Source organism: Eleutherodactylus coqui, chromosome 3, assembly GCF_035609145.1.
Source record: "Eleutherodactylus coqui strain aEleCoq1 chromosome 3, aEleCoq1.hap1, whole genome shotgun sequence".
Classification (NCBI taxonomy): domain Eukaryota; kingdom Metazoa; phylum Chordata; class Amphibia; order Anura; family Eleutherodactylidae; genus Eleutherodactylus; species Eleutherodactylus coqui.
In genome coordinates this window covers 308,310,002-308,337,533 of record NC_089839.1, presented here as the reverse complement: position 1 = coordinate 308,337,533, position 27,532 = coordinate 308,310,002, and the positions used below count along the sequence as shown (strand labels likewise).

Here is a 27,532-nt window from a genome sequence, read left to right as displayed (position 1 = left end):
ATACGTTTTATTTGTATAAATGTGTAGATTCGTCCAGAGAACTGCTGAGTGCAAAAGAAAGTAATAAATATGTGTGGCAAAGCTATTGAGCCAATGTCTGAGAGTCTGTGCGGGGTTACTGGGCATGGACGGGCGTCATACAGCGTACAACGGTCGTGGACTGGACAGCTCCGCCTGTGCTTTCTTCTGAGCGAATTCAGCCTTCAGCACGTTCAGATCGGACGACGCCTGTTTACGCATCTGAAATACAACATGGAAGGCATTGATTTCACAGGATGCAGAATATCTAGGGCGCTGGCTGCACGTACAGAATATCTAGGGCGCTGGCTGCACGTACAGGAGCGGCGGTCTACATTATATAACATGTCTAACGTCTACACTAATGTACACTGTATGTTATATGTACATCCGTGTTTTTGTCCAGACGGTTTCATGTGTGTGTGCATATGTGTATGTGTGTGTATATATATATATATATATATATAACATTTTTTTTTTTTTTTTTCATGTTTTTATATAACCGTAAGTGAGGTCGAGCCTTGACACAGGTTTGCACTTGAACTACGTTTAACCATTTACAGCCTGTTGGTACATTCAACATTACTTTTAAATACATTTTTTGAATTAAACTGTATACATTTGAAGGATTACAAAAATGTAATGTGAACCGCACCAAAGCTGCAGATCCTCAAGGCTTTGTGTAACTGTACGACGGCAGAGTGCTGTCTCGTTCCTCCCTTATATAGCGTCTTACAACTGCTCTTACAAGTGGCTCTGTTGGCAGGGTTAAGCCCAGCTCCTTGCCAGAGACAAGAGATGGGGAGCCCGACAGGTTCCTGGGATTAAGCCTTTCCTGTGACGCGGTTGGGCAGAGGGAGAGGGAAAAGAAGACTCGGTGGACCTTCCTGTGTTAAGCTCCGCCCCATCCATGTTAAGCCCCCCAACCCCTGGAAAGAGCCCAAAGTTTCTCAGCCACCCTGCAAGGGCTAAGGCTTTTTCAGAGCGGTGTAGCATCTCAAAAAAGTCAAAGTACTGTGATGCAAAGTGAGGTGCTGCTGTTAGCGCAGCAACTGTCTGTGTGCAGGAAATGCTGACTAAGGGCCTGCTGAAGAGCTGAATGACAAGGTGGAATGATCTGCAGAGGAACTGCCAGAGAGGAGAAACGGTAGTGTGAGAGGGACTGAATGAAGAGACCTGATGTGCCTGGAGCCTGAAGGGAGAAGACAGCCAAGCCACTACCTCAGCCCAACCACAGAGAAGCCTGGGCTGATGGTAGTGAGGGTTCTCATGCAACGCAGCCGTAAGTGGGGCCAGCCTCGAGCAAACAGGTGTGCACACCGCTAGGGACCAACTGTTAGACAGCAGGCCTGCTGCAGCCAAGCATTTTAGAAAGGAGAGTGAATGTCCAAATCTAACAGCTGGGCTCAAGTACAGGAGAGTGGACTGAGCTGGTGACCTTAACAAGAGTTGAGTCTTAAACCGCAGGGACGGTTACTAGAATTAATCTAAATTGTATTATTGATTCGCACCAAGGGAAGTGGTAATTCGTAAAATACAAACTGTGTGTGACATTGTGTATTTTGTCTTTTCTTCAGGACTGATCCTTGATCTTCATTCTTAATAATAATGTTTGCTGGTATCATTTTCTTATTGTGCTTAAAACATTGTTGATCCTAGAAGTTAGTCAGCTGTCGTTAGGGGGAGGAGATGCTACAGTAAGGCCACTCTCACACATCAGTTTTTCACTGCAGCGGTCTGCTCTATTTTTCCACTTTTAGCGCACCTCATCACCCATCACAATGATGGGGTGCACTAAAACCCACTGCAACCGTAAAGGAAAGTAAAAACGCCACAATCGAAATATATAGAGTATAACTTCCACTACACGAGCTGGCGATCACCAGTCCCCTGTTACATCAGAGCTTTAGGCTCCTAGCAGACCCTGATCAGCTCTGCTAGTGACTATCGTCACAACAGGGGGATAATTTACCCCATAACTTGGGCTCGGATGGATGCCCCAGCTACAGGAAAAAAGTGTCAAGTAAAAAAAAGAAAAAGGCCATGAGCATGACCCCAAGAGGTCGTATATGACATCATCACGGGGGACACGGATGTTAAAAAAAAAATTATGAAAATGGGTTTTTAATAAATTACAGAATAAAATAAAAATATATACATAAAAAGGAAACTAACCCAAAGCTGACGCCGCATGTGTCCTGCATGTCAAAACTATACATATTCTATATCAAGACGTCTGAAACTAAATAAGGAGGCCACTCCCATACTTTATTGTAGCGTTAATTTACTAATTAAAAAAAATTAAAAACTACTATAAACGTTTTAAAAAAATCATTTTTTTAGGCCCAATAAAACGTAAAAACAAAAAAAAATCTGCGAAGAAAGATGTACAAATACAGTCCTATAGTTCACGGGAAAAAAAATACAGCAAAATGAAGCTGAAGGAAATAAGAGGGCAGTAAAATCCCTAAAATGTGTCTGGTCCTTTAGGTGCAAAGCAGCCGGGCCATAAGGCCTTGTGTCCACTGGCAAAATCGAATTGCGGATTCTGCGGGTGACATTTTGCCCGTAGGAATATCATTGGTGTCTGCAGTCAATTAAATGGAGTTTTGCACCTGCAGATGGCATTTTAATCGATTTGCGTTTTTCACACGCGGAAAAAAACCCAGCAGCACGCTCTATTTTAGTGCGGATCGGCCACATTGCTATCTATAGGTGGGGATATCCGCATGCAAGAAAAAATACCATTTAAAGCAAATCCGTGTGGAATCTGCTGCAGCAATCGGCAGGGATTGCATTTCTCTAGTGGACATGAGCCTAAGGGGTTAAAGCCGCTCCGATCCTGGACAAGCATCTCCTGGACAAGCATCGGCTTCTCTGCCTACCTGCTGTACGCTCTGCATCAGCATGGGTATTAGTGTAAGATGCTACACGCTGCTTTTTGCAACTTTTCTCACATTGTGACGGGGGGAGGGGTGGATGTACTAGTGGAGCGGCCCAGAGTCTGGGGGTTAATAATATAGTTTTTGTGACGGTTGTGGCAGGGGATCATTTACTCCCCGCTGGGAGTCCCCTTGTCACAGTGTAGGTGCTATCACAGTGTTTAGTGACAAGGGGAATCCCTGTGGGGAATATTTACACGCACCACGATCTTGTGGTGCACACATGTTCTATCTTTTAGAGGTGCACGTGTTTGCACGCCTGTAAAACACGAACATGTGAACACACCATAGGGAACCAATGTTTCCAATAGACACGTGGTTTTGTGCGCACATAAACACGCTCATCTGAATCCACCATTAGGATAGGCCATCAATATCAGATTGGTGGGGATCAGACTCTGTGTCCCTAGTGATCAGCTAATTAAGTAGGCCGCAGTGCTCCTGTGAGGGCTGCGTCCTGTTTTTTTACACCAGGCATAGCGCCATACTTCTTGTGGTGGTTGTACCTGGTATTACAACACATTGCAACTTTCTTCCATTTACACAATATTAAGCACAGGGACTATGAAAAGTATGGAGTTGGTAGCTGGAAAACAATATAGAGGATGTGACACTTCTTGGAGCATCTTGGTCTATTCAATCAGCCGATCAGCGGGGTTGCTGGGATTGCCTATGGAGAACTGGGTAAATATGCCTGTATACGCAGGGTCCACTGCAGGCTCCATAGACACCCGGCGCCAGCCCTGCCACCATCACTTCGGGCAGATAGATGGTCTGCCCACCTTATGGGACTAAATCCAGCCCTGGTGATCCAAGGTGTTGTTATGGGATAGATGCTTTAGAACGGACTGAGTTTTGTCTCCTAGCCGCCGCGGCTGGGATCGTACCCAGACACCATCATTGTTTCAGCCATATTGGGAGACAAGTGTTAGCAAGCAACATGTTACCTTGATTTCGATGACCAGCTTGATCCTGGCGTTGTCCACCCTGCGCTTCAGCTGGTCCAGTTCCTGCTGTTTTGTGGTGATTGTTATTATTAAAGAATTCTGTACAGACAGAAGAATACGAAAATGTGAGAAACTGAAGCATCCTATGGGGAGAAACTAGTCAACAGCCCCTGCAAGAACTCCTTGCGTAATCTCGCACTGCTGGCCGCCACCTTGGGGTCCCAGCCTTAAAGTGAATGTCCGCTATTTATCAAGATGTCATTTTATGTCCAAAATCCTCTGATTAATTTCCTTATATATCATTATAGAGGTCAGAGCTCCAAACCCTCTGCATAGACCTTTTAAAAGCTGGCATTCTCTCTGCCCGCAGCCACCACTAGAGGGAGCTTAAGCTCCTTTTACTCAGAGCGATTATCATGCAAATTGATCGTTAGATTAGGCAGTTTGCACAATAATTGTACCGTGTGAACGCGTGCAAAGGATCTTTCATGCAGACCTAAAAATCATTGTTGCTTTGCCGCTGCATCGGCCTGGGTAAACTGGCCATCATTAATCTATGAGCAACGGCCTGTTTAACGTGAATGGAGGCGGCTGGGCGGACCTGAACGATCTCCAGCCCGCTCCACCCCCGGTCATTGAGTGATGATCGCTCCTGTGTATAAGCACAGGGGCGATCATTGCACTGAATACCCAACAGTTGCCCCGTGTGGAAGGGGCTTTAAGAGTTAATGCATACCGAACTCCTATTGACTTCACTGTATAAAGAGTGCAGTAGGTTCCCTCTAGTGGTGGCTGAGGGGTTGGCAGCGGAAAAGGGGGTCTGGGCCAAGACTTGGCACACCATATGGGTAAAGTCTGACGGTATGATCACGTCATGAAGAAGTAGAACTAATTACTATATGAGGGTGTATTTACACAAACTAGTTTCCCATAAGCGCTCCGCCTGATTGTAATACGGACGCAACTCGCACGAGAAAATAACTTTTGCATGCAAATGCGATGCATTTTTTCTATTAGTATTGGAGCAACATGCATTTTTTTTGTAATCGCTTGTGTGGATATAGCGCGTACAGCAGCGCCATGTGTTTTTCTCGTAAAGTGTATCGCAATCACAAAAAAATAGCAGGTTTACGAGTGCGATGTCGGTCAGACTTTCCGGGACCAATATGGCACTCGCCCATGTAAATACGCCCTGTTCCTACAGTAAGAGTCTCTGACGAGCATCTAGGGGGCGATGTTTTCCTGTGGGGTACATGGAGGGTCTCTGCCCTGTGATACCTTTGAGTTGGCGGCCAGTGTTGGATGCTTGGCTCGCTTTCTGCTGTCTCGAGCGGCCAGCTGCGTCAGAAGCCGCTGGTAATAAGCGTCCACCTCACTTTTCTGCTTGCTCAGTCTCTCTTCTAACGCCGACGTCACTTTCTTTGTTTCAAAATACTTCTTTTTCCAAGAATCTCTGGCTTTAAGACAATAAATAATACTTTGTGTTAGTGATGCAAGAGATCCAGCTGGGTAATCCTCTGGATATGCGGAATTTAAAGGGATGTGTAAATAATATCTTGCAGAAATCAGGTTTTTATATGAAACATTTTTGGAAAGACTTTTTGGTGATTTTTTTTATTTTTAATGTCACGATCTATATTTTAAAAAATCCTAAAATCCTGCAGTTCTCACATTGACCACTCGGCCTAATAATAGCCCAACACTTGTTTTGTAAAGAAAACTTCAGCAGTCATTTCATTATCCTCACAGGTAAATAACAGAGGATCCACCATTCACAATAGCTGATATCACAGCTCACCCCCTTCCCTCCCACAGAGCATGCTCACAACACTCTCATAAAAGTCAACATGTGAAGGCTATAGGTCACCTCCTCCCCTCTGTGCACAGATCACAGAGGATGCCCACAGAAGTCAATGGGTCCCCACCTGTCCATTGTGGCTATGGCCCATGAGGCTGCTGTAAAGTATCTTGCTAAACGCTGTAAACTGCAGCTCAAGCAAGATGGCTGCCTGCACAGAATAAAAAAACAGATTAGAAAAATTGTAAATGTTTCACTGTTTGATTTTATTTATTAAAATAAATAAAGGTGCTAAATTAGTGTGTAATTAGTCTAAATGTTTTATTCCTTAGTGACATTGTATGTGTATTGCAGATGGTGTCTGTGTGGCTCACATGCAGAACTCCAACCTCTCCTTCCTTCTCTCTTGCAAGCCCAGACTGGAACTCCTTCCAAAACACTTTGCAGAAACATATATGCAAAGCACGATCACATGACAAACAAGATACATTTTCCAGACATCTCACATACCAGACAGGTAACCTATTCAGTGCTGCAGCTATGCAATACACATCATATTCATTCAACATAGAAGACACTGACAACACATAGGCACTAGACAAATACAATGTAAAGTTCACAGGCATCGGCAGGAGCGTTACTAAGGGGGCCGGGGAGCTGTTTAGGGTCCAGGACTGTCAGTTTTAAACCATCAACCCCGATGTTTGCAATATTAGGGCTACTTAGCACAGGACAAATGGAGCCAACTTCAGTACAGATCACTGTGTTAAAAGGTCCATACAACTGGGGTCGGGGTTTTCTGTTATCCCAGACGTTAGTGCAACCGTCAATCACAGCCAGTGCCCGCCTTCAGCTGATTGGCATCCTGTGCAGAATTTTTTATTGGTACCCCACTCCGTCATAAGAAAACACTACATATATATATATAGCACTGATAGGTGTTCTGCCTATATTCTGCTTATGCATGTAGCGTCAAGATAGCAGCATACCCGCTGTTCAGTGACTAAATACTGTAACAGATACAAGCTCATAACATAAATACAGCACCAGAACCAAGTTCATAACATAAATACAGCACCAGAACCAATCTCATAACATAAATACAGCACCAGAACCAATCTCATAGCATAAATACAGCACCAGAACCAAGTTCATAACATAAATACAGCACCAGAACCAATCTCATAACATAAATACAGTACCAGAACCAATCTCATAGCATAAATACAGCACCAGAACCAAGTTCATAACATAAATACAGCACCAGAACCAATCTCATAACATAAATACAGTACCAGAACCAATCTCATAGCATAAATACAGTAGCAGTACCAAGTGATCATGTTGCAGGGTGTCGATTTGCAGTGAGACGTGTTTTTACAAGGAATGATTATCGTAAAAAATGCTTTTGAACAACAATGCATTCAGCGTAAACGCCGCCGATGGATGCCAACTTCTTCGCTCATCGTTCATATACCGATCGTTCGGTCGTTCTCACACACTGGTTTCTGAGTGAGCGATTTATCTGCCTGTATGAACGGGCTGCACGCGTGAACTGTTATCACTGGCGAGAACGATAAATCACTGAGCGTAAAAGCACCCTGACCGTAGCCATAATGTCAGACTACATCCATTGTAGTCAGGCTGCGGGTTCACAAGCACCACCTGTGTATCCCGTGCGGACAGATACCTTGCTGGCGTCTGAGTTTGTGCTGCTCCAGCACGGATTTTATCCGCTTTATTAACTCTTCGCGGGATTTCTCCAGCTGGATCCGTTCCGCTTTTACAACATTCAACCGTTCCAGAACGGTTTCATCTAAAAACATAACAGGAAATAAGTCTGAATGACTGAAGGTCCAACAGGGTTAACAATAGATTCCTAACAGGACTCCCTGGCGATGCGTATAAGGCCTCGTTCACACGGGCAATAATGCAATGCGTTATCGTTAATCTTAGAGATCACAGCCCTTTACATGGCACAATCAGCGGATTACATGCCACAGTCAATTTTAGCGGCAGGGATCGGTGTTCTCACCGATCCCCGCTGTTGCAGCAGGAATCTGTCTGTCAGTCACAGACAGCTCCCGATGCAGATGGAGGCCTCAGCTTCTGAGCCCACGCCATTCATAGGACAGAAGTGTACACCTATTCACGGGAAATGAATCCCACCCAGGGCGTAGAAAGGCTTAAAGGGGTAGTCCAGATTTTCTAAATTAATGGTCTAAATTAATGGTCTAAATTAATGGTCTATGTGTAAATGTGTTGGATCTGCTTAAATCCACTAAGAGAAGACCCAATTTTCCAGTGGATTCACCACAGATTTCACCTCCTCCTTTAAACGGGTGAAATCTGCGCTGAAAACCTGCAACATAAATTGAGATGCTGAGGATTTACATTCCACAGCGCAGGTCCACTTACCGTTGAGGATTTCACTGCAGCCTGTAGATGGGACTTCTTGAATACTAATCCACGCTGCTAGTTCTGTAAGATGCTGCGGACTTCCCACAGCCAATTCTATCATCATCATCATCGCTACTTACTGTGTGGAGGAAGCTCGGCTTTTGGAGATTCAACAGTTGGGAAATCTGGTAGCAGCGGTGGAGACGGGGGAGGCAGGTAGTGCGCCGGCCCCGCTAGATGTCTAAAATAAGGATCACCAAACTGTAAAAACACATGATGAGAGGTGGAACATGTGCCGAGTACAGGTGATACACGTATGTCAGCGATGCAAAGTACACGCACGGGACAAAAAGTAGTGAAATGTGATTGTGGCATTATTCATTATACATGGAACTGGAATCAACCAGCTCCTCCCACCGTAACTGAGTATGGTAGACTGAAAGAAGGCAATGTCCATCTCGTTCAGCCTGTTTCCACCCCTCTTTGTTGATCCAGAGGAAGGCAAAAAAAACAAACAATGAGGCAGAAGCCAATTTAGCCCATTTGGGGGCAAAAATAATGGCAGTCAGGATAATCCCTGGATCAACATTTGATTGTTGTTCGGGGTCTTGGTTCCTACCTGACTCCAAGGCCTGGAACAACAACACGCTGGTTATTTAATGTCTAAACCCTGTAATATCATAGCGCTCTAGAAAGACATCAAGTCCCTCTTAAACGCCTCTGTGGATTTTGCCATCACCACTTCCTCAGGCAGAGAGTTCCACAGTCTCACTGCTCTTACAGTAAAGAACCCCCTTCTGTGTTGGTGATGAAACCTGCTTTCCTCTAGATGTAGAGGATGCCCTCTTGTTACCATTATAGTCCTGGGTATAAACAGACTGTTATTCTTATTACCTGATTGTTCTTATCCCTTGACTTCCTGGTTGAGGGATTTTCTTTAGCAAGTTTTTCTTGTCTGCAAAGTAATACCAAAGAGAGACGCATACTATAGTATCAACCAATAAGGAGACATATACTGTGGTATCAACCAATGAGAGACACATGCTGTAAGTATCAACCAATGGGAGACACATGCTGTAGTATCAACCCATGAGAGACGCATGCTGTAGTATCAACCAATGAGAGACACATACTGTAAGTATCAACCAATGGGAGACACATGCTGTAGTATCAACCCATGAGAGACGCATGCTGTAGTATCAACCAATGAGAGACGCATGCTGTAGTATCAATGCATACCTTAGTATCAATGAGAGGACAATGAATTGTCTACAAATGTTGTGTACAATGTGATTAAGCTGCAGCGCTGTCTTCTGCATACTGCTGTTGTGTTCATGGAGCGCACAGCTGGTATACAGCTGAACGGGGTATGCAGAACACAGCTGGAGCGCTGTCTTCTTCATACTCCGGCTGTGTTCTCCGAGCAGGATACCAGCTGAAACAATAGTATCAGTGGTATCCTGTTGAGAACTTAGTGCACGGCACTGATAAGGCTCATCGTTCTCTTTTTAGCTTGCTGTTCCTAGCATACCATGCTGCAAACCCAGTATTTGCATATTTGCTGATTTTCTGCAGAGTCCACATACTTTTGCCCATACAGTGTATAAGTGCGCTGGTGTTACCTTAGTTAGTTGTTCCTTTCTATCTGAAGCTCCCGGCCTCTTTTTCTCTTTCGATGGTCATGTGATCCCAGTCCTGACCCGCTTAGATCTACTTGGGGTTATGCTGTTTGAAACTAGTCAATTTCTCAGGGCAGTCTCACATGAGCGTGTGGTAAATCGCTGTGTATATAACGCAATGTTGTACCGTGGTATGGACCCGCGTATTGCTGCAATTTTCATCTGCGTCTGACAGTATATCTTACGCACACCGTCATGCACAGGCTTAATGGTTTCATTTTCTTTGTGGCAATTTCCCTCTGGGTCACTAATGACGTTGCGTATAAACGCTGCACATACGCAATGTAATAGGGCTTTATCGCACATAATCCGAGGTAAAATAGAACATGCTGCGCTCTTTTTTTACGCTCATCCTACATGTAATGATAAAACACCAGTGTGAACGTAACAGCAAAAATCAGTGTATATGAATTGCCGCGATATATCATGTAGTATACAGGTAATACGCAATTCCAACACACTCGTGTGAGCCGGGCTCTTTAACAGCTTTCTGTGATTATTAAGAGTGCTGATCTTTTGTCTTTATACCGTTTCCGTTGAGGAAATTCAGTCTCTACACCCAGGAGAGAATCTTCGATCCCAGAGTCACCAGTCGGGTTCCTTCCTGACAACTTCTTGGTATCCTCAGAACTGATGACTTTTGACCCTTCGCTGGGGAAATTGAAGGGGTTTCCTAGAGAAAATACAAAATAAATGTTTAATGGTTGTCATGAAAGTTTGCGAACCCTCCGATTCTAGACAAACAAAGATGGCCGCACCACTTAGGTTTTGTGACCCTTTAAAGTGACTGTCCGGTCAGTGGAGACTGTTAAAAATTGTTGACATATGAGAAGTTTTGATTGGTGGAGGTGCAGGCAAGACGGACAGACAGAAGAGCTCGTCTGAGCACTCTACCCATTTATCTGTCTGTCACTGCTCGGACTCCAGGGAAAGTCTATGGAGTCTGTATACGGCTCATAGTGACAGCCGATGAGCACTAGGGTGAGTACTTAAGCCAGTTTGCTTTAGGCACTGTTGGGGGTCTCAGCACACAGGCCACCGCCGATCAAAACTCATGACATGTCAAAAGTTTTTTTTTTTAAAGTTTACTTTAAAGCAATCCTTTGGTCCTAGGAAAAAATTTGTCTCAGGACTGAAGGTTGGGTGTGGGGGGAAGGGGGGGGGTTACCTGACCAACTCTGTTTGCGCCTACAATCAAAGTCCCATTACGTTTTTTTTTTCATAACCAGAGCTCTGTGAGGGCTTGTTTTTGCACGAGGAGCTGTAGATTTTAGTGGTACCATTTTGGGGTACATGTGGCTTTTTTAAAATAACTTTTATTGCTGCATTTTTGGGAGACAAAGTGATAAAAAAAAACCATTTTGGCTCAGCTTTTTGCTTTTTTTAATAGCATTTGCATGCAGGCTAAAAAGTGTTATTAATTCACTGTATGCTCGGTACGGATGTGACGATACCAAAAATGGTGTTTTTCCTTCTATTTTTTACGTGTTTTTTCACCATTTTTTTGTCTTGAACCTCGATTCTATGATCACATTGATAATATATTGCTTTACTTCTGTACAGCAATACATTATTGCAATTGATAGCGATCACAGGCCATGGCAGACCGACACGTCATTGTGTACCATGGCTGATGACATCATAGCAGGAGCAGCCTTCCTCTGTCAACCCTTTATATGCCGCCATCAACATTGATTGCAACATGTAAGGAGTTAACAGTGGGGGGCGGTGTTCTCAATTGCAGCAGAAGCCGGCTGTCAGTCACAAGCGGCTCCTGCTATGGATGATGCGGGATCAGCGTCAGAGCCCGTGCCATCTGTAGAGCGCACATGTATGCCCATTTGCAGGAACTGGTTCCCACCCAGGATGTATATTTACAGCCTAGGGTGGGAAGGGGATCAATTAACAATATATGATATTAATATATATAATACAAAACACTTTGCATGAAATGTTATTAAAGGGACATCTTCCTCATCTTGCTGCACCCGACAGAGAGAGAGAATATGCAGTTTCAAAAGGGGAGGAAAAAGAAATTTGTTTTTTTCCTGTCCTTCCACCTCCCATGCTTACTTGTCTCAGCAAGGATACACATAGATACATTTGTTGCAGGTCTTAGACTATCTGCTGTGTGGATGAAGTACCGTTCACCAGAGGTAAGATCCTGCTGCTCTCAATCTGAACCTGATATTGCATCTGGCTTGTAACTGGCACTATATCTTGTCTCTTCTTATGCCATATGTAGCTTCTGCTTCCATGCTGGACTGGTTGGGCGACGGTTGTATTGTTCTCATTGGTGGGTTGAACAGGGGTCCTTTCCTGAATCAGAGCATCGGCTGGTACTTCAGACTGCTCAGAGGCTGGACTCTCGACCTGAAACTGATGCTGATCTGGTGTGACTGCGGATCCGTAGATACTTCCTCCATTACTGCCCCTGGGAAGCAGATACAATTCTGGTTCGGATGCCTGCAAAACATGGGGAACATTTGCCATCCTCCATTCTGGTCAATCAAGCATGAAGGATCTTATATAATATTTAGTTAAATGGGTAGTCTGCCCATTTTTTCACTAATGACGTCCTCTGGATAGGTCATCAGTAGTTGACAGACAGGTGTCCACTAGAGATGAGCGAACGTGTTCTTAACGAACACTTACGCACCCGAACACCGGCTTTTCCGAGGACTTCCGTGTTCGCGCGTAAGTGTTCGGGGGGCGCCGGGGGGCGGGGAGAGGCGCGGCGGCGCGGGCGGCAGCAGCGGGGAACAGGGGGGAGCCCTCTCTCTCTCCCTCTCCCCCCCACTCCCCGCCGCAACCCCCCGCGCTGCCACGGCGACCCCCGAACTTTTTTCGCCCGAACACGGAATTCCTCGCGAAGTTCGGTGTCCGGGCGAAAAGGGGCGGAGCCGAACACGTTCGCTCATCTCTAGTGTCCACCACTTGGATCCCGATCCATCAGCTGATGATCCTTTAACTATACACATAAAGTTAAGATTTTACTCTGGTCCTGTATCACCATTTGACATCAGCACTTGGTGTACATTGGGCCTCAGTGATGTTGCGTTGGGTTTGAGTAAGCCTAAACATTTTCAGTTGACACAGTGCTGCTATTTAAACTCAGCACCAATTCAAGTGAATGGGGCATAGCTGCAATACCAGACACAACTCATAGATAAGAGTGGTGCTGTTTTGGGTAAAACTACTTAGGGGCTACTGCTCTAGTAATCGGTAGGGGTAGCAGTGGTCAGACTTGTACCGATCCTGCATTATAATAGTATATTTCAGTAATATACCATCAAAGTTTAGACCTACAGAACCTTTCAGTGTGATGTATCTTACGATGTATGTAATAGAAATACATTTAAGGGGGATTCGGGGACATAAAACTCTTTGCAAACGTGAGCAGCAAACAGTATCAGAAGGAGCCACTAAAGGACTCTGTAAATATTGGCCCAGCAGAGAGAGGGTGCTGCTACTAGTTAATCATGAGAACCTGTAAGGCTTTGGTAAAAGGAGAGGGTGTGCCAGAGTAAAGTAGAGACACCTATACTGAAGCCCAAGAGTGGATAATGGACTTACTCATGATATGTAATGTGATGGCACTAGGTCTGTGAATTAGGACAAAGTATGATGTGTAGTTAGTGGCCATATGGCCAGGGTTTATTTTTGAACCAGCTTGTGTAGTGTTGTAAACCTTTACAGTGATGGACTAAAACTGCCAGGTGCCAGATATACAGTGGATATAAAAAAAGTCTACACACCCCTCCTAAAATGCAATGTTTTTGATATGGTAAAAATAATGTGGTTGCACCTTCTATTTGGGGATGTTGTTGTGTTCAGAATTAGCCAATCACATTGTCAAATAGTAGCCAGTAGTCCGCTTCCATTATTTAAAGCGATTCTGATTTACCCCTAATAATGTTCAGCTGTTTTAGCAGAAATTTTTGGACATTTTCAGCAAAAGCCATGGCCTCTAGAGAGCTTACGACACATCAAAGGGATCTGATTGTTGAAAGTGATCAGGAGAAGAGGACCAATATATTTCCAAGGCATTACATATGGCATGAAACTCAGTGAAGACAGTCATCAATATGTGGATTAAATTACCAAGAAGTGGACGTTTCTCAAAAATCCATCAAAAGACCAGAAGAAAATTGGTCCAGGAGGTCAAGAGGCTGACAGCAACATTAAAGGAGCTGCAGAAGTTTCTGGCAAGTACTGGCTGTGAAGTGCATGTGATAACTATCTCCTGTATTCTTCATATGTCTGGGCTGGTGGGGTTGGGGGGCAAGACGAAAGACTTTTCTAACAGAGAAGAACATTTCAAGCCCGGCTATGTTTTGCCAAAATCTACATCAAGTCTGCCAAAATCTGTGGGATAACGTGTTATGGTCTGATGAGACAAAGTTCGGCTTTTGACCATAATTCCTAAAGTTATGTTTGGCATAAAGCTAAGACTGCGCATCAACAGAAGACCACCAGCCCCGCAGTGAAGATGGTGGGGGCAGCATTATGTCTGGGGCTGTTCTGCAGCTGGAACTGGGGCTGTAGTCAAGGTGGAGGGACTAAATTCACCTTTCAGCGTGACAACGACACAAAGCAGCCTTCCAAATCAACAAAAGAATGGCTTCATCAGAAGATCACAGCTTTGGACTGGCCCAGCCAGAGCCCAGACCGGAATCCCATTGAAGATCTGTGGGTGACCTGAAGAGGGCACTACGCACAAGAAGCCCCTACAATCTGACAGATTGGGGGCACTTTTTTAAGGAGGAGCCGGTAAAGATTGCCAAGTCAGCAAGCGCCAGGCTGATAGATACCCACTAGTGATGAGCGAGCATACTCGCTAAGGGCAATTGCTCAAGTGAGCATTGCCCTTAGCGAGTACCTGCCCACTCGAGAGAAAAAGTTTGGCTGCCGGCGGCGGGCAGGGGGCGGCCGAGGAAGAGCGGGGAGGAACGGAAGGGAGATCTCTCTCTCCCTCTCTCCCCCCACTCCCCCTGCTCACTGCCGCAACTCACCTGTCACCCGCGTCGGCACCCGAACCTTTTCTCTCGAGCGGGCAGGTACTCGCTAAGGGCAATGCTCGCTCGAGCAATTGCCCTTAGCGAGTATGCTTGCTCATCTCTAATACCTACCCAAAAAGACTGAATTCTGTCATAAAGTCAAAGGCTACATCAACAAAGCATTAGTTTTAGGGTGTGTATATTTACACAACCAAATTAGGTACATTTTTTAAAATTATTTTTCCACCCTTAAAGGGGTTGTCTCGCGAAAGCAAGTGGGGTTAAGCACTTCTGTATGGCCATATTAATGCACTTTGTAATATACATCGTGCATTAAATATGAGCCATACAGAAGTTATTCACTTACCTGTTCTGTTGCTGGCGTCCCCGTCTCCATGGCTCCATCTAACTTCAGCGTCTAATCGCCCGATTAGACGCACTTGCGCAGAAGGGTCTTCTGCCTTCGGCTCGGTCTGGCACGAGTGGCGTTCTGGCTCCGCCCCCTTCTATGTGTCATCACGTAGCTCCGCCCCATCACGTGTGCCAATTCCAGCCTCCTGATTGGCTGGAAGTTAGACGGAGCCATGGAGACGGGGACGCCAGCGCAGGGAAGGTAAGTGAATAACTTCTGTAAGGCTCATATTTAATGCACGATGTATATTACAAAGTGCATTAATATGGCCATACAGAAGTGTATACCCCCACTTGCTTTCACGAGACAACCCCTTTAAAGATTTCAGTTTGTAATAAATAAGTAAGTTGGAAATAAATCTAGAATGATTCATCTTTATCGGATTTTTTAACATCACAAGAACATGGCATTTTACCAGGGGTGTGTAGACTTTTTTATATCTACTCTAAAGAAAGTTACGGTTATCAAGTGCGTTTTCTGAGAGTGATGATCATCTTGTGTAGAGAAGAAGGCAATTCCGAGTCAAGACTCATCGTCTACTGACACACTATGATATACAGTGATATGTAGAGGCTGCAGAAGACAAACACTGCTAACCTTATAATGAAACCCTATTGCAAAAATGATTGTCAGCTCACAATACATCCATTTAATTGACACCCCCATCCCACCCCACCACCACCCATTCCTAAAAGTTGTCCATAGCCTTTAACTCATCAAGTTAAAGGATGGAGAGCACAGTAAACTCCAGAAACGTCAAGCTGTCTCAGTGGGAAGACTAAAAGTTAACTTGTAGAGTTTGGGGAGTGTTTCTCTTTAAAATTGGAGGGCCAGAACTGGAAGGTGGCCGGGCGCCATCTTAATGATTCAGTAGTTAAACGAAGTGGGACATGGAGAGACCATGAGGAAGAAGGACCTGTGTGCTAATGGAGAAGGACTCTGCTGCAAAGAACTGAGTATTGATTAGAGAGCGGGAGACGGAGATAGCAAGTAGAGTAAGAGAACGACCCCGCAAGTGGAAATTTATAACCGGGCACCAAAACTGCCGGACTCGTCAGCACCCACTCACATACACAACTGTAGGTCTAAACAAACTATTTGGCTAATAAAGAGTTCTGAAGAAAAAGATGTGGTGCTGTGGACAAAGTTCTTCTACTGCCAGGATGACGGTGAGCAGGACCTGAAGTCCAGTAATCGGGGGCCTCAGTATTTTGCCCGTATGAGATCCTGGCCACTCAGACAGTAGAACCTGCCCCGAAGTGGGCAGATGTTGCCGAGTCTGCAGCCCTAACTATGTACTACGGGAATGCTGCCCTCTGGCCCCACCCAGGCCTATCCATGTCAGACGGACAATGCCGATCCCTTTCTGGGTCATCTAACCAGCAAAAAGCCCTTTACATTGGGACTGCACCTCGCTTATGTAGCCAAAGATTCTGCAGTGTCCTAAATGGTGATAGACGAGATCTACTTACATAAGGTGGAGCAAATGACTTTAGCTTTAATTCATACTCTTGCCTTGACTTTACCTGTAAGTGAAAATATACAGTATGAGTAGATGTAGAGTGTTGAAGATGAAGCATAACTTGTGTACAAGATATGGGGATTACATGAAAGGGTCAGGTCTGATTCATTTTACCAGTCTTTCCGCCCGCAGCGGCCAATCTGAGCTCAGGTTTAGTTTTTTTATTTGTTCTTAGATGAAGCAGTCCTGTGATTGGACGCTACGGGTAACGAGGCCACATTTTCTGGCCTAGCTGCCTGGTTAATGAGGCTGGTTGTTATATGCCCTCTGAGTAAGACGCTATTCATTCATCTCACTTTATAAAGGAATACAATGTAGATCTCAGAACGTCTCTGAGACTCCAATCATTGATATGTACAGAGAATCCAATGTCCTTCTGCTTTGCTACATAGATGTCAACGGAGAAGTCAACGCCAAGAAGAGTTGTGTAAGACTTGTGAAACCACATCTCCGGGAAACTGTGCAAATATTTGACCACAAAACAATGAAGTCACGTTGCCAGGATCAATAATCGCTCGATGAAACAAGAAAATGGAACACAACTTGATACACGGTTATCATAATGCATCTGTCAGGTACTCAGAAAGGAGGTTATTTACTACCTGCACGGGATGGACAATGCAGATTTACGCATGTATTGTTATTTCCTCAGCATTCATAAAGAGGGGTCAAGAGTAAGTAAATAGAAGGGCTTAATATGGCGCCTTGGTGGTTTAAGGCCACTTTACATGGGCTGGTGATCAGGCAAATGTTAGCAAATATTAGCATTGAAGGGGTATTCCAGGCTTTACGTGATGACCTAACCCTGGATAGGTCAACAGCAGTTGATGGACAGGGATCCCCAGGCCACCGTCACTGCAGCAGGCCAGACGTCATCATCAATGGTCAGCACAAGTAGTGGGAGCGTCGGAACCACTTCCATTGAAATCAATGGGAGCACCGCGCTGCTCCTACACTTCCTGCTCAGGATAGGACGTGACGTTCTGACCATGAAAGGTGCAGGAAGCAGCACGGCTCTTCCATTGGGAGTGAAGCTGGCGCTCCCCCTACTTCCTCTGACCACTGATAACGACATTCGGCCAGCTGCAGTGACAGCGAGCTGGATGATCAACTGATAGGATCACAAGCAGCGGCCCCCATCCATCAACTACTGAGGACCTATTCAGAGGATAAAAGCCCAGAATACCCCCTTTAAGAAAACCAGTGCCCAGATGCCCTTTTAGGCTATATGGATGACATAGAAAGGGAAGCCCTCGCTCAGGACCCCCTCTATCAGCCTGAGTGGAGAGTTCATCCTGTTCTAGTGGACCTATCACACTATTGGAATGGCTGGCAAGTAATGCTAGATTCTCCCTTCAGTGGTTATTGTAAAATAAGTGCTTGGATCAGCTGATTGTCAGGCTGGCTTTAACCCCTTGAGTGGCACGTCAGGAAATTTTCCGGGACGAGCTCCACTGCTCATAGCGACATAGCCCGGAAGATTTCCGGGCTATGTATCACTATGGGAGCTGCAGAGCACAATGCCACAAGCTGTGACAGTGTGCTCTGCCTGCACAGACCCACAGAGAACAAAGCAAGGGCTTTGGAAAACCAGCAGAAGATATTGCCGATCTGCCGGCAATCTCCTGCTTCTAAGTCTCCTGCTTTGTTTACAGGTTGCCATAGAGACCATCGGCTTGTCAGAAGCAAGCCGATGGTCTCTGTGGCAGGGAGAGCTGGTGCTTGGCTGCCAGAGGACAGCTAGGTACCTGCTCTTACAGCAGAGATCAGAGAAAACCTCCGATCTCTGCTGTGTTAACCCTTTACATGCTGCAGTCTATGTGACTGCAGCATGTAAAGGGCTGTCACTGCAGCATGTAAAGGGCTGTCACCATCGGACCCCCGGAATGTGATCAGGGGTCCTGATGGGTCCCTGTGGAAGTCCCCTAAAGGGACAAAAAAAAAAGGAAAAAAATTATTAAAAAAATAATAAAAACACTTGTCTGCCTTTACTTTGTAAAAAATCAAAAATACAATCACACATGTGGTATCCATGCGTCATAATGACCCAGAGAAGGAAGTTAATGCATTATTTAACCCCTTAATGACATGGCCCCTTTTTTTCTTTTTTCCCCATTTCTTTTTTTCCTCCCCCCGGTTTAAAAAATCACAACTTGTCCCACAAAAAACAAGCCCTTATATGGCCATGTCAATGGAAAAATGGAAAAGTTATGGCTCTTGAGACGCAACTGCAAAATTAGTTGAAATTCAATGATTAGACCATTTTAAAAAACCTGCCCTGGTGGGCACGACAGGGTGGTAGGAAACCCGCCACTCAAGGGGTTACAGGGGTTGTCCAGGACTTCAGGCACTTTTCTATTGATGAGCTATCCTAAGGATAGGTCACTAACGGATGATCGCTGGGGACTCTGTGCCAATCAGCTGATTCCTGGGACTGCTGTCAATGGAAAATGCTCAGGAGGCAGATCATACTCAGCAGCTGGAGTTGGTAGTGCAGGCGAACTACAGATCATTTATGCACCAACTGGCTTCCACAAAGTAAATGTAGCATGTAAAGCCACCTAAGACGAATAATCAGACTACTGCAAACATTCTGCTCCTACTGTATGCAGCCATCTTAACCCTGAACTACACTGAGTGATGAGCAGCACTGAAATAATAGCGAGCCTGATAGATGGCACCTTGTATTAAAAATCTTTAGCCTCATCCAGCCATCATAAGAAAAAAAGCGATATATATTGCATTGATTGGCAATGTGTCTGTATTCTGCTTATGCAGAAAGCAGCAAGATAGTGGCCTACCCACACCAGAACAGCTCACTAAATAAATACTGTATGAGAACCAAGTTTAGTACATGAATACAGCCCCAGAACCAAGCTCACAACATAAATATGATACCAGGACCAAGCTCATACCATAAAAACAGCCTCAAAACCAAGCTTAGTACATACCTGCAGCACCAGAACAAAGCTTATAACCTATACAATACCAGAATAAATCTTAGAACACAAATACAGCCCCTGAACCAAGATCATAACATAAATACGGTACCAGAACTTTATAAAGCTCATAGCACATGGTGCTAGAACTAAGCTCAGTACATATATACAACACCAGAACAAAGCTTATAACCTATACAATACCAGAATAAATCTTAGAACACAAATACAGCCCCTGAACCAAGATCATAACATAAATACGGTACCAGAACTTTATAAAGCTCATAGCACATGGTGCTAGAACTAAGCTCAGTACATATATACAACACCAGAACAAAGCTATTCACCTATACAATACCAGAATAAATCTTAGAACACAAATACAGCCCCTGAACCAAGTTCATAACATAAATACGGTACCAGAACTAAAGCTCATAGCATATGGTGCTAGAACTAAGCTCAGTACATATATACAACACCAGAACAAAGCTTATAACCTATACAATACCAGAATAAATCTTAGAACACAAATACAGCCCCTGAACCAAGATCATAACATAAATATGGTACCAGAACTAAAGCTCATAGCACATGGTGCTAGAACTAAGCTCGGTACATATATACAGCACCAGATCATAACATATACAATGCCAGGACCAAGCTTATAACATAAAAACATCCCCAGAACTAGCCTTATAACATAAATACAGTTGCAGAACTACGCGATTGTGTTGCTGGGATGCTGATGGCTGACAGCGGCATCTCAGAACATCAGAGGGTGAAGACAGGAGGATTCATAAGATGCTGCCACACAGAGGGAGAAAATTGTCTGACTGGGCGGACCTAAGGGGGGATTTTCCTTGCCTACATCCGCCTGGTGCTCCCCTACAAGCTAGTGCTGGTACCCCCTGTGATCATGCAGTTTGCACATTGCTAAGGCCTGTCATGCGTTACCTAGAAAATCTGTACACTGCAAATGAAATCTGACTTACAAAATACATATCATTTCTGTGCATTGGGAATTGGGGCTACAATATAGTAAATTACCACTGCCAGACTGCTCCCAACACACTTCAAGAACACAAACTTGTCTGTGACTGTATCTTCTTCCAGGTATTCAGCAAGGCTTTCTCTTAGTGTCCGCAGCTTTATGTCAGGCGGCACCCTAGAAAAAGAGTCAGCAATTATAGGGAGACGCTCCTGCTATAATGGCATTACACTGCTAATGGTCTGGGGGCCATCGCATACGACAGTCGGTCCCCCCTAGTGGTGGTACGAGGGACAATGACAGCTCAGCGATATGTTCAGGACGTCCTGCAACCGTTATAATTTTGTCTGCAAGAACACCAAAGATTTATTTCCAATATGGCCGTTCACATGACTAATATATGTAAAGCATATTTCACCCAATCACAGTTAGGGTTTTGTTACACAAGGCAATTAACATACTGGATATACTATCCAGCTTCACATTATTTAAAAGGTATGGCCATCAGAAGGGGTTCCCTAAAAGGGACCTTCTCTTTTACGTAGAGTGGAGAACAGCTTCAGAGTTGCTCCCACTCTGGAGGGAGGACTCAACAAAACAATTTAGAACAGGTTTGCCCATGTATTTCAATGGGTGCCATGTAATACCACATTTGACCTGTAGTGGCCACTGCAGGAAAAATGTTTTCCAGTTCACAACTTCATCAGCTGATCATGGTATAAGGATCTGTTTGGGCAGATGGTCTTCCCTACACGTCTGTATCTTATTATCTAGCTGCTGCAGACATATGCTTAATCTTTACTGAGCCTGTATATTATTTTGAGGTTCATTATAAAGTTTAAAACCGAATTCTTGCAATGATGAACTGTCACTTTAAGAAGTATGTGTATTGGTGTATGCGGCACTGTATGTCATGGGCAACTAGGCATGCGCAAAAAGAGGTGTTCAAAAGTTGCAGTCTCGGAGAACACGTCAAGATGTGACTTTTGGGGCTTGTATGCCGTACACCACCACTTTTTCTTACGTGGGAGGTGCCAGCTTTAGGGGGTGTGGCAACACATATCCCATCTCTTTTATTATAATATATCCCAGAAACTGATGTAGATTATACCAAAAACCTACTCCAGCTCCTAGCTGGTGTAGGCTTCCATCCGGCGCACAAAGATGCCGCCAGATGAAGCACATGTATTAAAAGGCTTGCGCCTATTAGCCCATTTGTCGCTGTTGGATGGGCACGGCTTTGTTCAGACTGGTGTAAATCTGCCCCAGAGCCTTTTCCCTGCCAGAGCGGTTCTTGACAGCGCAGAAGAGAAGCACTGATCAGCACATCTCCATTGGGTCCTCGTGCCGGAACATAAGTCCTGCAGATGGGGTGTGTAATATAAGTTTATGAAGATCTGCGTCTGTGTCTTTAAGATTTCACTAAGTATGTAAATAGTGATAATGTTGTGGCCGTAACCATCGCTTTGAGCGAGACCCACATTTTCTTACCTGATGAATCCGAGTGAAATAAATCTGCAGATCACATCGAGGGGCACTTTATTCAATTTGGGGTTCCATAGATCTTCTGGCACAAGATAGACGTGTAGTTCTATCAGCTGGAATTACAGCCAATCACACATTACATAGACAGGAACATACAGCTGTGAGGCTTCCCAACCATCATCCCCATCCAAACACCAGACCACCAGGGACGTCAAAACCTGAAGCCTAGCGCAAGCTGGAGAATAAAATATTGGACCACCAGAGATGGGAGAATTGTCTGTTGGGTCAGTAATAACAGCATACCCTCTCTGTCCCAGAGACAGGATTGTAGCCTGCTGGCCAACTGGGCCACCAGGATTCTGATTCATCAGACACCAGTTATTACCTCACCAGTGACTGGACTTCACACCATTGGTTCACCACAAGATGAATGCACCAGGAATCAAGCACTTTACTACCAGTGCCAATGTATTGGCTACCCAGAAACTGGACAACTATATTCCAGTGTGTAAAGATAATAACAAGTGGCCACTAGGGGTGCAGCTGAGTCATCAAAAAGTTTCTAAATTGTACTTTAGTCAGTTAACATGTAGCAAGTATGGTATATTCAGTAGGGGTGTGCCAAGGCCGTTTGTGTGGTATCACTGGATGATGTGGCAATAGGCGCCATATCGTCATGGTAACTGCAACAGGTTGTATGTCAAATGTATCAAACTTTACAGGAGAGACAAAAAGCATTCCCATTTTGCCCCCATCATCTTGACTCGTCCTATAGAAAGAGAGGGAATTTGATGGTTTCTCATTGGTCTGTTGACATATGACTTATTGTAATTGGTGTAGTTCATTACATTGGCCACCAGGGTACAATAAGCCTAATTTTTTTTTGCTTTTTACATACGACTTATTACAGTTACTACAACGATATACTTAATGGACACTTTAGTACAGGATCACACTTTAGTACAAACCCCCATCTAGCAGTTCCTTGGACTCCCTTTGGCCTTCATAACTGCAGCAATTTGTCTTGGTGGCAATCCACAGGAATCAGAGGACCCAGGATACGCCAGGAAATCCTTCCCTCAACCATGACTGCACCTCCAGCATCCTGACAGGAAGGGGTCAGCGATTCATGCTGCTCGTGTCAAATTCTGACAATAGAAATCTGGATCCATCTGACCAGGAGATGTTTCTCCGCTGCTCAGTGATATAAGTTTTGCGCATTTTTCCCCGCTGGAGTTTCGTCTTTCTGTTTCTCTTAGACACAATGGCGCTGGAACTGGCTGTCTGCTGTTATAGACCATCCGTGCGGAGGAACGGCGAGTATTGTGTTCAGATACGTTACTTGGAGGACCAGCATTGTATTCAGCTGACTGCAGTGTCTGTTGGTCGGAATGATTCCTGACATCCTCCTCCGACCCCTTTCAGTGATTAGTTGTTTCCTTCCACAGGATCCCCTTTCGCTGGATGTTTTCCTTGATTGTGCTATTCTCAGTATACTCTCCACCCCGTTACATGAGAAAACCCCCGTGATTGGCAGTGATACCCCGGCTAGTCTAGCACCGATGACCAGCCTCGTTGGATTTTCCCATCTAATAAGGATTCATTCTTAAACTGATCCACGGGAAACTTGTCACGTGATTTTATGTCGCACTCCGGGGTCACGGGGAGAATGTCCATACAGGGAAGAGCCAATCGTGAAAGGGCCGGGGCTCTAATAAAGTGGTTGGGGGCATCTAATAAAGAGACAGTCAGTGTAGCATCTGTTTAGCTCTTTCAAAATTGACCAGAGCTGTCAAAAGTTAAAAGTTTTGTTTGCTGTGGACCGGCTGATGAGACCCCCGCTGACTCTATAAGGAGCGAGCTGAAGCCCTCCGTTACGGCACGCTAGCTGAAGTCAGGCCCATAGGCTTTCTATTGAGTCCGTATTCAATTGTCAAGCAGTGACAACACTTGGACAAGGGCTTCGGTTGGCTCCTTCTAGTGTTCGGTGGGAGTCTCAACAGCCAGACCCCCAATGGCCAAAACTTTTGGGCTCCTTCACATGACTGTATTTGCGCGTGGTATTCCGTGCATAATACGCAGTGAATAGAACCGATGGATTTCAATGGGTTCATTCAAATGAGCGTATTTTTTCATGTAATGTGCAATTGTGGGAAACAATACGTGAAATGACCTTTATGGAGGACATTTGCGCATTCCAAGAGCCCCTTGGGCTTGTGTAAAAGTGCGCAACTTACGTAGAAAACTGCACATATACATTGATTTTGTGCGTATTTTTGGTATGCACAAACACATGGTACACTGGTGCACGCAAATATACGCAGGAGCGAGCGAAATACGTGGGTGAAGGTGCATTTTGTGGCATCTTTGCTCAGCCGAAAACGCGCTTATGTCCATGTGAGCCCGGCCTAAGTCACACTTTAAGGGTATTTACATTTCATCTTTGTACTATCTTGATTCAGTTTCTCATGTAAAAAAAGGAAATCGGCTTCTCCCCGTGAGATCACCAAAATTATACAATAATTAACCATAAAACTGAGTAAAAATATCCACATTTCTTACCCAATGGCACAAGATAAGAAAACTTGTCTCTTGGAACACAGAAAGTTATGACTCCTTTTGAACTTTTTCATATTCCATATTAGGGCAGCTCTCGCTATTAGGCCTCCTCCAGATGAGCGCTGGTTTAGCGCAGCATATGTGTGTGAAACGATTGCGGGAATACTGCACTAAAGATCGCGTGAACGGGTGAATTCCAGCTATTTTAAGTAGCCTGCTCACACGATCGGAGGTGCAAAGTGCGTGTTCTCCAGCTTTCATGGGAGTCTATGGAAAGCACGCAGTAAAGATGGGTCAGGTATCACAAACTTGCTGTCTGAAATTCCTAACGTCCCGGTTCCCATTGCCCCAGAAATCTGTCTGGTATCCTCGATGAAGAGCAGTGGCAGCACCACGATAGAAGTGTCCTCCGAGAGGTCCTGTTCCTGACGATGTGGAGAAAGCTCACTAACTCAATCATACCCTTCAATAACCTGGTCTATAAGGCACACCAGTGCCCGGACAAATTCCATAAAGTGTGGGGTCAATGGTGCGATTGATCGCTCACCCTGTACCCTCCGCGACCGCTCCCCCAGCTATATCAGTGCTGCAGAGAGGATTTCAGTCATCAGTAGATGATGAAGATGAGTTAAGGGAGCTGGGTTGTATTACTGGCCGTTTGATCAAAACATTCCGTATGACACATTTGGCAGGCCTGGACGGCTTTAAGGTGCTTGGGTGGGCTTGGAAAGTGGCTGGAGTTGGGCGCCCTCTGAGAATGGGGATCAGGGGCAGACCTGAAGATGAGGGGTCCGGGTATGGCGCATGTTTCCTCTTTGTCTGACCCTTCCCCTAGTGTCTGGTCGTGGATGTGACCCTCCCTGGTCTGTGTATTCGTTTGTTGATTTTTATATGTTTATATGTATAGGCTCCATCCTCGGGTTTATTATTGGAGGTGTGGACCCGTGGGCTCTATTGGGGGGGGGAGGGAGTTCCTACTGGGAGATTGGGGAGGCGGCTGCTAACGGGACTTGGCGTTAATAGCGCAATTAGAGGACCAGGTTGGTCTGACCCTTCCCAGCCCTGAAAGATTTTCCGACTCATTCCAGTAAGGGTCTTGCCGGCTGAGTTCGCTTGAAGATTGGTGAGCCCTGAGGGTCGAGCCAACCCCTCAGAGAGACTGTATTACGGGCAGAATGTGGTGCTCGACCTGGACATCGCCCGCCCAGTACTACCCACTGTCTACGGTTGAATTCACTACTTTGAATAATGCTCACGACAACCCTGCCCTTTCTTAACCGTATTTGCACCAATTTTCTTTATTTTGGTTATGTTAAATTGTAAGCTGGAAAATTCCATAAAGCTTCTTTTGAACCTAAAGCATTCCGTATGAGAATACCCCGATGACCTTGCGTTTCTACTGGCTCGTCCCATTAATATACACACTTCTATATGTTTACATAACTTTTATTTTGGTTTCTACTTTTATTTTTAACTCCTTTTTCCTTCTCGTTTCTTTCTCTCTGAGCTGTACTGTATCCGCTAGACATGGCGACGATATGTGATATCCATGTACGACTATGTACTGTTAATGTTTTGGCCAACTGCTTACTTTTCAATACAACGACTTAAAGGAGATGTCCCGAGGCAGCAAGTGGGTCTATACACTTCTGTATGGCCATAATAATGCACTTTGTAATGTACATTGTGCATTAATTATGAGCCATACAGAAGTTATAAAAAGTTTTATACTTACCTGCTCCGTTGCTGGCGTCCTCGTCTCCATGGTGCCGACTAATTTTCGCCCTCCGATGGCCAAATTAGCCGCGCTTGCGCAGTCCGGGTCTTCTCCTCTTCTCTATGGGGCTCCGTGTAGCTCCGTGTAGCTCCGCCCCGTCACGTGCCGATTCCAGCCAATCAGGAGGCTGGAATCGGCAATGGACCGCACAGAAGCCCTGCGGTCCATGAAGACAGAGGATCCCGGCGGCCATCTTCAGCAGGTGAGTATGAAGACGCCGGACCGCCGGGATTCAGGTAAGCGCTGTGCGGGTGGTTTTTTTAACCCCTGCATCGGGGTTGTCTCGCGCCGAACGGGGGGGGGGTTAAAAAAAAAAAAAACCCGTTTCGGCGCGGGACATCTCCTTTAAAAAAAAAAGATGGGTCAGGCCCTATCTTTTCTGGCAGCAGGACCTTACATGCGTGTTTGCAGTCCATCTCCTATCTTTGATTGGTGCGAGCTTCTTGTGCGTCTAAAGTTCCGTTGTGTGAACGCTTCTCTTGGTTCTATTTAGACGCAATCTTTTCACGCGCCTATACTGCGCTAAAACAGCGCTCATCTGACCGAGGCCTTAACTGAAGCCTGGGATCACATCCAGCAGGAATCGTGACTCTTGAGGATAGCAGGCACTCATTTAAATCAATACCAACTGCAGTATCAGTCGTACCCCGTAATGCTTTGATTGCCCGGTTTCCTTTTTCGAGGCCCAAGGCTCCCAAATCACAACTAGATGCATTCATACAAAACTCTACAAGACCACCACCAGGAATCCCCAGATGGATATAGGACTTCCAGACTACTCAAAGCTACTTAAAGTATAGAAGAGCTCTCACCCCGGATGTCGATGGCCTTGTTTGAGTCATTGCAGTTCGAACTTGATTGCTGTCCATGAGGAGTAAAACCCCAAAGCCGAGTCTTGCATCCTGCTAGTAAGTAACTAGGATGTGTCTGGTGGTGGGTCTTCCAATCCCCGTGGACCTTGCTGAGTGCTGGGTGCTTGTATATGAGCGCTGGGCTGACACACCCTGCATACAGGAGCTCTCTGTAATCTCCGCATAATGAATCACACAAGATACTCTTTGTTTGT

General features: G+C 45.2%; 1 protein-coding gene across 1 annotated transcript; it reads right to left on the bottom strand.

Moving 5' to 3' along the window:
- SPATA1 (spermatogenesis associated 1) lies at positions 1–27,532 on the bottom strand. Its single transcript, XM_066597858.1, has 12 exons — positions 27,279–27,532; positions 22,137–22,243; positions 20,705–20,822; positions 16,669–16,722; positions 11,929–12,250; positions 10,313–10,457; positions 9,000–9,060; positions 8,246–8,366; positions 7,396–7,521; positions 5,186–5,364; positions 3,908–4,006; positions 1–240 (listed from the first exon to the last, which is right to left on the bottom strand). Exons 1-12 carry the CDS (start codon positions 27,333–27,335, stop codon positions 136–138), a joined length of 1,494 nt encoding a protein of 497 aa, XP_066453955.1. The 5' UTR covers positions 27,336–27,532; the 3' UTR covers positions 1–135.

Excerpts from the sequence above, each read along its gene's own strand:
- SPATA1 (XM_066597858.1), bottom strand. The coding sequence starts at position 27,335 with ATGGACAGCAATCAAGTTCGAACTGCAATGACTCAAACAAGGCCATCG. Across the intron at positions 12,251-16,668 it reads AGTCATTTGCTCCACCTTAT|GCATCCGAACCAGAATTGTA; the intron begins GTAAGTAGATCT and ends CATGTTTTGCAG. Across the intron at positions 241-3,907 it reads AGCTGGTCATCGAAATCAAG|ATGCGTAAACAGGCGTCGTC; the intron begins GTAACATGTTGC and ends GTTGTATTTCAG.